Source organism: Podarcis vaucheri, assembly GCF_965113315.1.
Source record: "Podarcis vaucheri genome assembly, chromosome: 3".
Lineage (NCBI taxonomy): Eukaryota > Metazoa > Chordata > Lepidosauria > Squamata > Lacertidae > Podarcis > Podarcis vaucheri.
This window is the reverse complement of record NC_138761.1, coordinates 20,922,545-20,935,385: the sequence shown is the minus strand read 5'-3', so window position 1 is coordinate 20,935,385 and position 12,841 is coordinate 20,922,545. Positions and strand designations below refer to the sequence as shown.

The 12,841-nt window shown below is 41.5% G+C and overlaps 1 protein-coding gene across 3 annotated transcripts; it reads right to left on the bottom strand.

Annotated features, from left to right (window-relative positions):
* Window positions 1-1,197: 1,197 nt before the first annotated feature.
* On the bottom strand, window positions 1,198-6,448 carry MCFD2 (multiple coagulation factor deficiency 2, ER cargo receptor complex subunit). 3 transcript variants are annotated; one of them, XM_082218015.1, is made up of 4 exons: window positions 6,293-6,448; window positions 3,981-4,136; window positions 3,159-3,318; window positions 1,198-2,647 (listed from the first exon to the last, which is right to left on the bottom strand). In XM_082218015.1, exons 1-4 carry the CDS (start codon window positions 6,301-6,303, stop codon window positions 2,516-2,518), a joined length of 459 nt encoding a protein of 152 aa, XP_082074141.1. In that variant the 5' UTR covers window positions 6,304-6,448; the 3' UTR covers window positions 1,198-2,515. The 3 variants fall into 3 exon arrangements, with proteins under 3 accessions (XP_082074141.1, XP_082074140.1, XP_082074142.1); XM_082218014.1 differs by having other exon boundaries at window positions 6,236-6,407; XM_082218016.1 differs by lacking the exon at window positions 6,293-6,448 and adding an exon at window positions 6,127-6,264.
* Between the last annotated feature and the right edge of the window lie 6,393 nt (window positions 6,449-12,841).

Below are 12,841 nucleotides of genomic sequence, written 5' to 3'. Positions count from 1 at the left end.
ATTAGAATATCGCGGAAAAGTTCATTCATTTCAGTAATTCAACTTAAAAGGTGAAACTTAATATATGAGAGACTCATGACATGACATGCAAAGCGAGATATGTTAAGCCTTTACTGCCGCATTGAGGCAGTAATTGATGCAAAAGGGGCCCAAACCAAGTACTGCGTACATATGCATGCTTCTACTTCTCAGAGGTCCAATACTGCTCTATTTGCAATCCTTGTTTTGCTGATTTCATTTAATATTCTAATTTTCCGAGACTGTTAATGTGGGGTTTTCATCAGCTGTATGCCATGATCATCACAATTATAACAAATAAAGGCTTGACATACGGTGGTACCTCGGGTTAAGAACTTAATTCGTTCTGGAGGTCCGTTCTTAACCTGAAGCACCACTTTAGCTAATGGGGCCTCCTGCTGCCGGAGCCCGATTTCTGTTCTCATCCTGAAGCAAAGTTCTTAACCTGAAACACTATTTCTGGGTTAGCGGAGTCTGTAACCTGAAGCGTATGTAACCCGAGGTACCACTGTATCTCACTTTGCATGTCATGAGTCATCTCATATATTAGTTTCACCTTTTAAGTTGAATTACTGAAATAAATGAACTTTTGCCATGATATTCTAATTTTTCGAGTTTCACCTGTATGTGTTACTGGTCTCTGCTGCCACAGTGATTCTGTAGCCGTCTGGCTTCATTCCCAGAGGAACACTCCATTGTCTTTCGAGACAGACGGGTACCAAATGCCCAAGAGAGTGAATGGAGGAATGGCTTGGTAGGGAGAAAATGATTTAGCACTCATCTTTTTACTTCTAGGACCTGAAGACCCAACGGGTACTTGTGGCTTTCTGAATGCTGCTGAAATCTCTCATCAACCGCAGTAACCTTGGGATGGTCAAAATTGGGAGCCCAACAAAGTCTGAAGACACAGGTTGCTCCCCCCCCCCATTTTAAAGAAAACAGTTTGAAACACAAAAGTTAGAGCTCTGCAAACTTTCCAGCGTGGTCTCGTTCAAACGGTATTAGCACAAAAAGATGAGTGAGAAGGAAGGTATAGGAAGTAAGTACATTTGCAGAATTTATGCATATTTCCCATGTTCGAGGGGGTAAAAGCTTCCAGCACATCGGATTTTATTGCTTTTGCATTTATCGCATGAACTATGCTAAAAACCTAACAATTTTGACATTAGAAGAACATAGTACAATCCACATTTTTATTACACAGTTAACAAAGGAAGCAATTTTTACAAATGCACTTCATATAAGAATATTTTTAATACAGAAAATAGGTCTCTTACGCAATTTACAGAGGAGCATTTTGGATTTCTGTTTCTGAATATAGTATGCTTGATTAAATGTATGCTTCTGTTTTATACAACAGGACGAACAACAGGGCAGTTTAGGTTATCACCGTAGATCTGCACAAGGCTGTTAAGACAACATAGATGTATATAGTTTTAGAACCCTTTAGAATAAGCAGACCATTCAAGTATTTAAACACTCATTATAGAGTTTCTTTTAGGAAAAAAATGAGAAAGTCTTTTCATAGCTCACACTATGAATTTGTGTCAAGGTACACTGGCAAGAACCTTAACATGGCAGCATTTCAGTGTGATTATAAACTTTCATGAGCTAACATAGTTCTTGGCATTAAGACCTCATTGAATGAAAGTATTTAACCTACACTTTCTGAAAATGAACTCTGAAGTAAAATACTGTACTGATGGTGTATAATACACATAACACTAAATATATTAAGTATATAATATATATATATACTTAATTTAAAATTCAACAACCAGTTTTCTTATAAGGTTATAATTTAAGGAACAGCAAAACCCAGTAAAGTAGTGACAGAACATTAGACAACTGAAAGACAAAAGAATGAGACAACTGAAAGACAGACATATGTCTACAATGACAAACATCTATTTAGAGATTTAGGGTACAGTGCAAAGACTAAGCACTTATCCATTTTAACTCATCCATTTTAATGGAGATTTAATTAGCTACTTAACTCTCCTGCTGATAGATCTTGAAAGAATTTAAACTTGCATCGTGCCTATACTCCCAATTTTTGCAAAATAATAATAATAATGGTGAACTCAAAGCACAAACACAAAATCATACTGTTGGTTTTAGGATATAATTATGGCATTTAAGACTCTGTAGTGCTATGACCTTTATAATTAATGCCTTTTTGAGTCCTCCAGAAGTTATTCTGGAGTACAGTGACTTAGATGATAGCTCGTTGAAGCAAGTTTTTAAGACAACTGCCAAATAATTGGCTAACACAGATGGGTTGTATTGCTCCATTGTTAACTAATAAGACTGTATCAAATAATAGTTCCCATCGTAACCTTTTTGCTCTCCAAAGTATAAGAAACGAAAGTGTAGCCATTTCACTTTTCTACCATTAATTTTGCAGCCCAAAGGGTAGAGAACACACAAACCAACATACGGTAAGGAATCACATTGTACTGGGTCACATGAACTAAAAGATTTTTTAAAGAAATCATCATTCCAGTGACTTTGCAAACTCAGCATAGTCAATGTAGCCATCATTATTTTTATCATCATCACGCAAGACGCCGTCTATCAAACTAATTAACTCCTCATCTTTCATTGTCTGGGTGTGTTCTCCACCTTCCTACAGGGAAAGGGGAAAAAAAAGATGGATTGGTTTTAGCAGACGAGCACATTTGGAAATCAGAACGGTCCCACTCAATATTCTGCCCTTGAGGGCTGACTTGGGTTTCCTAGAAATTAGCTAATGAAGGCTAGAAAAAAGTTAAGTGGGTCAGGCAGGTCTTAGACTCAGAAAGGTACAAAACAAGATTTTCAATTTGACCGTCTCTCAAAGCAGTGCTGCAGCTCCTTCGCTCACCCCCCAAACCAGGCCACACTTAAAAGCCACTATCAAGTTTTGTAATCTACAGGTTATTTAAAATTTGGTCTAGCGTGGAAACTTTGAGAGAGCTGATCCCCAAGGGATAAGTCTTTGGATTAAACTGCCACTATATATATATATATATATATATATATATATATATGCAAAATGTTATAGACATTTCCAACCCATATATATTAAAAGATAAGCTTGCTCACAGACACTGTTCACCAGCCTATCAGATTTTCTGTTCCAGGAAATTAGTGCTCACCTCTTTGTGTACATGTGAGATGGCAGTGGCAAGTTCAAGCCCATCAAGCAGATTGTTGCCATCGTAGTCGTGCATTTTGAAGTAATGAAGCTGCAGCTCTTGTGGCGACATCTCAGATTCTGGTTTGTCAATGACGCCTTCTAAATGTTCCATGATGTGGCTGCAGAGTAAGAATATGACGAATCTTAGTGCGCACTGATACAACCACACACCCACTGAATGCAATGAACATGCAGATGTGTGCATGTGGGTAATGCAATGTGCATTTAAAAGCCAGACTTTGATTGAAATGTGGATACTATCTTCAGAGAGATGGGACCACAGCAGAGAGGAAAGAGAGAACTAATCTTCTCCCCCACACAGTCCCAAGACTGCTTGAGCTTCCCGAGACACTTTACTGTATATAACAAAAAAAAAAAAAAGCATGTTAGTTGTAGTCATGCCAGGAAACAGAGCTTATGAGAGATGTCACAGGCAATATAGCCGGCGGCCATGCTTGCAGAGACTGATGGGAGTTGTAGTTCAGCCACGTTTGGAGGAACAAAGGCTTCCCGAACTTACCTAAACAGAACCCAATGGTGCTCAGTAACCACAGCATGCTGACTGACTGGTGTGTTTGTTTGTGGGGGCGGGGGGGGGTGAGACAGAAAGTCAGGTGGGAGGGGAAATGGAGTGGGGAAAAGGCATGATCTGCTGGCTGGCACTCTGCACTGGAACATTTTGTTGAATTCAATTCTGCTATGATATCAAATGACTCTTACCATATCAGACCCTCATTTCCCCCACTTATTTATACTGAGTGTGACTTCAGAGAATACATACTCCTTATCTTGTACCATGTTCTTATCAAGACGCACGTTTGCCTGATGACTCCCATCTGCGTGGTCCTCTGCAAAAGAGGACATAGAAGACGCAAGGACTAGGCAACAGAGGAAATATAGCGTAGAAATCCTTGGTTGTATCATAACAGCCATGGTCCTAGCAAAACAAAAACAGAGTGACCATTTAGTTGGAAAGGCAGCTTATAAATGTTATGATTAATTAGATACATATAAGAATAATAAAACAACAACTACTACAGTTGTGGGTAACAATCAGGCACTTATACCTTTTAGAGTCTCTATTTCCTTATTCCTCCTACCAGCTGCATTTTGGGTTTCCACAACCAAATCTGAGTTGCCATGAAAAGCCAGAATGAAAATATGTTCTAGGTATTGACGAAAGTTCACAGATGCACAGTAATAAGGCCACCTGCCTAGCTATGCCTTCTTACTTCAAAAGACTGGCTGTGTCATGCTTACATATTGTTAAACCTCATTTTCAGTCGGGAGTCCAGCAGCTGTTAACCAGGCACTTGTTTGGTATTCAACCTTTAGCTGAACACCTGGCACAGTTCAAAGTAGACTTTCACACAGGTGGAATAGGCAGTCTGGGATATAAATGAAGGAATCAAGGAGCACAGCTGTCTGCCAGGAAATCTTTACATTTCTTGAGATAACATCAAGCTTATTGCAAATTCTGCATACTCACTCAAATGCCAAAGTCTAATTACCTAATTTATTGTGACACTATGTGTAACGTGTCACATTTAAGGTTCTACGTACTTCCTCTTTTCCCATTTTAAACTACAGTATTTCCTACTGTAAGACACTTTGTGCAGCGACCTTTTGAATAGCTAAGAACTGTCAGTTGCATTTAATGCAATTCAGCACGCAATGCATGGCAGTCAATTACTGGGACAACAGTGTGAATATTAAGAGTTTAACAACAATGTGCATTGCACCCACAGAACTTAGAATCAGGCTGGATTTAAAAGCTAATGGCAGAGGTGGGGTTTCCCCCTCCCCTCCAGCTTTATCTATTCACTATGGGTACAGCAGCTGTTACTTGCTACATGTGTCCACTAAGTAAGTCTATCTCCCAACCATACATTTTAATGTAGTCATGCCTGAACCCTTAAAAAAAATCCAGTTGTTTGGTGGATCTGGAATTTCTAACCATTTTAATACCATAGGGGAGGAAATGCGGTGCGATAGTAACCGAGTATCTCCTAGCATATGGTGGGTGCTAAATACAGTACATACCAAATAGAAGTACTACTAGTAGTTTGTTTGAACCCAGATATGGGATTTTGCAAGGCACTATCAACAAACCTTTAGACTTTGAAGTACAAAGACAAACCTCTAGAAATCGTTGACCCGTTGGCCTTTCCACTATGAACCCCGTTAACTCATTCCCCCCTTCCCTTCATCAAGCATAAAGCAGTACATACACAACTTAAGCCATCTCCCAACTCTCCAGTTCTGCTTGGAACAATAGAACTGTAATGTGAAGAAATGAAAAGGAAAGCACATATCCTCTCTCCTCTTCCCCGTTGTTGTTGTTTTAAACTTGCACTCTGCCAATTAAATTTTGGCCAAAAGACTGGGCATTATTTGATCAGGGATGAGGTTTATAACTGGAAACAGCTCTCTCACTGGAGCTTTTTTTTCTTTCTGTGAGTGGTTTACTCCTATTTATTAACATGTAAGATGATTAACATTATTTCCTATTCTGCTTTTCTGGGAAGGGGAGAGGAGAAGAGATATTGAAGAGAGCCTGCAACTGCAGAAAAGCGACAGCACATTTTCTCCCTCTCTCTTTCTTTTTAGAGTTTTAAAAAGATTTTTAATTTTATAGCAATTGGGGCATTCTTGTTTTTTGTGCGCGCGGGGGTGGGGGATGGGAATAGGTTTCTTAAAACCCACCCACCCCCTTCTATGGCAAAAATACCCCTTCTATGCCCATTGGTTTCAACAGGTCTACTCTGAGCAGGGCCGACACCTGAGGCAACCTTTTTAAAAATGTATATATATTGGTGGTTGGTCGGTCTGCTTTCCTTTCTGGATAAAAGCTGCCCGCCCCGCTTTCCAACGCAGGGAATACTGCCCCATAGAACTCAACAGGGCTTGGTCCTGCAGCCACTTACGCGGGAGTAAGCCCCACTGAACTCTATGGCTTCTTCTAGGTAAGAGTGCCCTGTTAATGCCTCAGGTAGCAAAAGCCCAGGACAATGGGGGCTGACCTCACCGCCTCACCTGCTCCCAGCGCCGCCAGCTCCTCCTAAAGCGACACCGGACGAAGTTTGGACATACCCGGCCACCATCGCCTCCTCTCGCGGCCACCCCTCAACTCTCCGCGCTTGCGTCCTGCCACCGCCCAACTCTCCGGCTATTGGCTTCGGCCGCCTCGGAGTTTTACGTCAAACGCCCAGGTGCGACGGCCAGATGCCACGCCCCTTTCCCTCCCCCTCCCGGCTCCGTGGCCACGCCCCCTCCCTCCGATCTCATGACGTGGCTTCGCTCCTTTCCAACGTTGCGCTCTTTTAAAAAAAAGAAAGGGCAGTAAGGAAGCCCCACCCCCCGCTTTCTTCTGGTACGCCCGGTGCTCTTTCAGTCATTGCCGGCAGAGGGTCTCAGGTACCCAATCGCCGCATAGAACTCGTTTACGGCTCTCCCTCTGCCTATGCTAACGTGGGCGGGTGCTTCTCCCAACTTTCCTCTGGTACGCCCGGTGCTCTTTCAATCATCGCCGGCGTGGACGCGGATACCCAATCGCTGCAAAGACTACGTGAAGACCCGCCCACTTTGTCCCTATGTTGCCTCATTTGACTAACATAGGCACGCGTTTCTCTCCTAGGCTGAGGTGCGGCTGTTGGGTTTGGTCGCTTCCAGCGCTTTTCACACGACTAGCGAGCCCTCGGAGGATCTGGCTGGTTGTGTGAATGAGGCTGGGGTTCCCAAAACGAGAACAGTGGCAGGATACTTGTAATAACCTGCAGTTTTATAACAGTATATATTTAAAGCAGATGAATAAATGAGCAAATAAAGTTAATTTGGATATGCAGAAGATATTAAAAATAAATTTAAGGAACCACAGAAAGAGGGGGAAGGAAGTCAAGTTTTGAAATGTTAAAATGACTGTAAAATTAGTGAAATATATAAATAAATAAAATTTTAAAAGAATCGTGTGGCTTTTGAGTAATTTCGCTCGCCCCTGTCATGGTTAGGATGGGCATTGTTTTTGTGGTTTGCCTCAATGTTGTTGTTGTTGTTGATGATGATGTGTGGGAGTGGGGTTATTGGGTTTTTTATTATGTATTTTTCTGTTGTGATGTTTGGATGAAGGGTGGTATACAAATTTAGCAACAACATCTTCATCTTGGGTTAGCCCTGGGGCTTGTGCTCCTTAGTGTTTCTAGACTCTAGAGGAAAACATGATGCAGCCTGAAATTTCTGTGGGTTTAATCAGAAGTAGATGTTCTTAGATCCCACCCTCATCTTTTGATTAAATTGTTTTAACTGTTTTCAGTACAGTATTGTATTTATACATTTCTGTAACCTGTCCCAGGGACCATGTAGTGAAGGGTGGGTGAGAAATCTAATTAATAATACTAATACTAGATAACAAACAATGTCATGAAGTGGTTAAATAGCCAGTGAGTTGGGAGCATAGCTGTCAAGCGTCCCTTATTTGGCGGGACAGTCCCTTATCCCAGCGCCATGTCCCGCTACTGCTGTCCCTTATTGATGATGTCCCTTAAATAAGCTACTGAAGGTAATGGGGCCCTTTCTATGTCCAGCTGTCCTTTGTCAACAACAAATTGTTGCTGTTTTTTTGTGTTGAATATATGCTATATGGTAATTTATGGACCTAATAGGTATCTAAAGCCATTTGCATGCAACAAAATATGTATTCTATCAAAGTAATTTTTGATCCCTTATTTTGGCTGCTGATCCCTTATTTTTGAGGCTGCTGGTCCCTTATTTTCAAATCTGTAAGTTGACAGCTATGGTTGGGAGGTGTAGGGTCAAATCCACCCTTAGCAATAAAACTCGGCACATGAATTTGGGGGAATCAGTAGGACGGGCCTTTCCTACACCATAAGAATATGCTATTTCATTAGGCAGCGAGAGACAGTCACCTGAAGCAGCTGTATTTGGGTACCCTGAAAGGGCAGGAAAATGTTAGGTATATAACCGATTGTGGTTGCATTTTTACTGTAAGGAAAGTGAGGAGGTGCTTGTGGGATTTTCTGCATGAAGTGGCAAAATAATTTAGCTGGCCTGGGGTACTATGTGCCTTGACTTGTACTGGTAGAACCACCTATCGCCCTGCCTCTTGAGCTTCTCAGAATAAATGTTACAAATAAATCAATCCCATAGCTTTCCCCCTCCATGAGAGGTCCAGAGGGCAGTAATACAGTAATGGGCCTTTTCTGTGGTGGCCCCATTTGTGGAATGCTCTCCCTGGAGACACTTGCCTGGCACCTTCATTACATATCTTTAGGTGCCAGGTGAAAATGTTTCTCTATATTCCTTTGGCTCTGATTTAAGAATCTATGGTCTTTTAAACTGTGTGTGTGTGGTTATTGTTTTGTTTATTATGGTATTTATTTTTGTGTTTTTATACCGTAAACCGCCCTGCTATCCTCGGGTGAAGGGCGGTATATAAATTCAATAAATACATTGATAATAAACAAGTCTTCCTTTCCTCCCCCCTGTAAATTCTACTTATTTTTTAATAATAATTTTTATTAGTTTCCTCCCAAGGAATTCAATCAAAAGTGAGCTCCCCATGAAGTCAGTGAAACTTCCTTCTGAACATTACGTCCTAGAATCCAGACTCTGGATGCTAAGCAGTGGCTATATAGGTGTGGCTCCAATTACCTGACATTAATTCTGATGTGTTTCATAATAGCTCTTCTTACTCTGCCTTCAGCCCACACATATCACACAGAACTGAGATGAATGCAATTTGCCTTGAACGTGGCAAATGTAGCGAGGGATGCAGGCCACCTTAAGTAATAATAATAATAAAATCATCATTTACACCCTGCCCAAGTCCTGTTCTAATTAGACTTTCCGCCTCACTACTCCACAGGGCAGCCTGCCATCAACTGCCTTGTGGGAAGGCTCTTGATGGGTATTAAATATGTTGCTGGTGTTTATTGTGCATTTAAAATATGTAATTTAATGTCACTTAAAAAATTATTAAAGGTTTCTTCGTTTACAAAAATATATGCATTGTCTTTTTCTGCGTTTTCTACAGATCAGTTTCAATTGTTGTGAGACATTAGTGTTGCATGCAGTATAAGGTTGGGAAGAAAATAAGGGGATGGTTGGCAGGGTGAGTGGGATGGGGTGGCAAAGCTTCTATTTTTCTACTTAGTGTATGTGTGAGATTTGTGTCAGTTTCACTTGTGTGGGTTCCCTTTCTGTTCGCTTGTTATACTTCCATGGTGGTGAGAGAGGTTGGCGATAGCCTAGGGCAGGGGTCACCAACCTAAGGCCCAGGGGCTGGATCCAGCCCAATCGCCTTATGAATCCGGCCCCTGGATGGTCCAGGAATCAGTGTTTCTACATGGGTAGAATGTGTGCTTTTATTTAAAGTGCATCTGTGAGTTATTTGTGGGGCCTGCCTGGTGTTTTTACATGAGTAGAATGTGTGCTTTTATTTAAAATACATCTCTGGGTTATTTGTGGGGCAGAGGAATTTGTTCATCCCCCCCCCAATAAAAAATATAGTCTGGCCCCCCACATGGTCTGAGGGACGGTGGACCGGCCCATGGCTGAAAAAGGTTGCTGAACCCTGGCCTTAGGGTTTGGTTGGTTGTCTTTGGGTGGCTGTAATGAGATTTATTTTTGTATGTGAGCGGTGCTGTGTGTGTGTATTTCTGAATCATGTTAGCCAGACAGATTCGTATACTTTTGGCAGATTCTTGTCGTTGTCTTGTTGGGCACTGCATGTGATAAAGGCGAACCATACCGGGGTGAAGGCATCTTCTTCTATTTGTCCCTGTGTCAGTTTCAGTTTATTTTTTAGCTTTTCCAGTAAAGTTGTTTCCCATACTGTTTGATATCATTGGTTCATATTTACTCATGACAGGTCTCTCCATTGCCTGGCCATGATGTTTCTGGCTGCTGAGAGTAGGTGGGTTATGAGCTCTTTACAATGTGAGTGGGAATTATTATCTTGGAAGATGTTCAGTAGGGCCAGTTCTGGGGTGACTTCTATTACTTGCTTAGTTATTTTGCACATTTCTTGTATGACTGATGTCCAGAAGAGTTGGGTTTGGGGACATTAATTTAATGTTACTTATCAACTGCTTTGGTAGGACTTGTATTCTGACAGATAGCATATAAGTAATGGAAAGAGGGCTGGAGATGTTGCTAGCGTTGTATCATTACCTGTAGAAGGAAGAATTAGGACAAATCAGTTTCACTTCTCACAGTCTGCAACAGTGAATTATATTTCACGGGTTGGTCTTCCCGGGAGAAACTCAAATGCCATATTAAGAAGCCTAGAAAACTGAAATTCTGAATAAATTTTGAATTGTGCAAATCCATCTTATTTTGTAGGAACACACTCAAACTGCAAACTGCATTCTAGAGTTGATATTTGTACCTTGATTCTTTAAAAATAATAATTGAAATTTGATTTCTCTTAGCAGTGACTGGTGCAAAAGAACCGTGGAGATAAGTAAACATTAATAGCAAAGTATCTATGGATCAAGGGTGGTATACAAATTTAATAATAATAATAATAATAATAATAATAATAATAATAATAATTTTAAAAATTGTGGAATGTGATGTCCTCACAAAGCAAACAACAGCAGTAAAGGAGGGATTTCTCTCAAAGGAAAGGATTAAATTACTGTACCCCTGCAGCATCCTGGTCATTATAATCACCACTCAAGCTGATATGATTTGTATTTTTTTTAAAATCTGTACATTAAATGCAAAGTTGTGGTCTAACTCATCCTATAGTTGGACCCTCCTTTTTGTGCTTCAGCCCTGCTTGTGGGGTTTCCCGCAGGCATCTGGCTGGCCACTGCAAGAACAGGAGGCTGGACTAAATGGGCCAATGACGTGATTCAAGAAGGTCTTCTTATGCTCAAATTGTCTCAATGCTGAATAATATAGTTTTTCAGCTTTTAGAATATCCTGGATGGTCCTTATTTTGATTCCCCTTTGGTTTTGGTGTGGATTTTTCACAGATGACCTCAGAAACATTCCTTTGATCCTCTTTTGCAGTCTTTATGCCTGGTACAAATGTGGTTAGTGCATTGGAAAATTTCTCAATTCAAAGTTTTCCACCACATCGCTGTCTCTGTTCCTGACAGAGTAAAAAGGAACAGTTGAAGAGCTGTGCAGACTTCTGGAACATGCACGGATACTGGCAATAGTAAGCAGTCTTTTATATTTATACTAATTAATAATTATAACTAATAATTAATAATTAATAGCCCACCCATCTGCCTGGGTTTCCTCAGCCACTCTGGGCGGCTCACAATAGAATATTAAAAACATGATAAGACATCAAACATTAAAAACTTCCCTAAACAGGCCTGCCTTCAGATGTCTTCTAAAAGTCAGATGTTTATTTCCTTGACATCTGATAGGCGGGTGTTCTACAGGGAGGGTGCCACTACTGAGAAGGCCCTCTGCCTGGTTCCCTGTAACTTCTCGTAGGGAGGGAACCACCAGAAGGCCCTTGGAGCCGGACCTCAGTGTCCGGGCAGAATGATGGGGGTGGAGACACTCTTTTATTATGTCTTCACATTATCTACATAACACAAACACTGGAAGTCCCAAAACGGGACAAAACGAAGGAGAAGAAACAGAGAGCTGTCCAGTCCACATCAAAAAACAAAATAAAAATCTAAAGAGAAAATTCAAACCCTTGCTGCAAAAGCAAACAAGGAGACAACATAGCTTCCTGGGACAGGGAAGGTTCTCATGCTGGGTGACACAACAAAAAAGGCCCTGCCCAAAAGGCAACAGCAAATGCAAAAGCACAAAAGAGAGTAATATTGTCATGGGGCTTGTGTGGCAGGAGACAATCTGAAACCTGAAGGGGTGTGTGGCACATCAGGTGGAGTAATCAGTCAAGAAACAGGAAGTAAGAGTCCCTTGCAGCTTTTACTGGGGACGAAGGAAGAGCCTGACTGTTCTGTACTTTAAGGGTGCAGCCAGATGGATGTGGAGTGGAGCAAACAGCAAAAACTCTTCCCAAGCAGAAAACAGTCTGCACCCCTAACTTCTGGCCCTTTACTCTCTTTGCACAGAAGGAGGTTAAAATCCAAGCCTGAAACTTCAGGTCTAGCCTGGAACCCCAAGAACCTGGGTGAAAGTGGGGAGAGGAGAAAAGAAAACACCCATTGCCCATTTAAGCAGTAATCCCTAACAGCCTCTTTTTGGGGGCACTGGCCAGTGCAGTGTAATGGTTAAGAGTGTTGGGACTATGACCTGGGAGACCAGGGTTCAAATCTCTGCTTGGCCACCAAGCTCACTGAGTGATCTTGGGCCCGTCAGTACCTCTCAGTCTAACCTACCACACAGGGTAGATAATGAGGAGGGGTTCCTCAGTCGGTAGAGCACTAGCCTCTTAATCGGAGGATCGTGGGTTCGAGTCCCACATGTTGGACTAGACTAGATGATCATGGTGGTCCCTTCCAATTCTACAATTCTATGTGTTGAGTTCCTTTGAGAAAAGGGTGAGTTATAAACGCAATTAAATAAAACAAAACAAAACAATAGATGGACAACATTGCGCGCTACCTAAGCCCTGAAAGACCCCTCTTGTTCCATTTCTGCCCCCCCCATTTTAACCCATTCCCTTCTACGGCGCAACTTTAC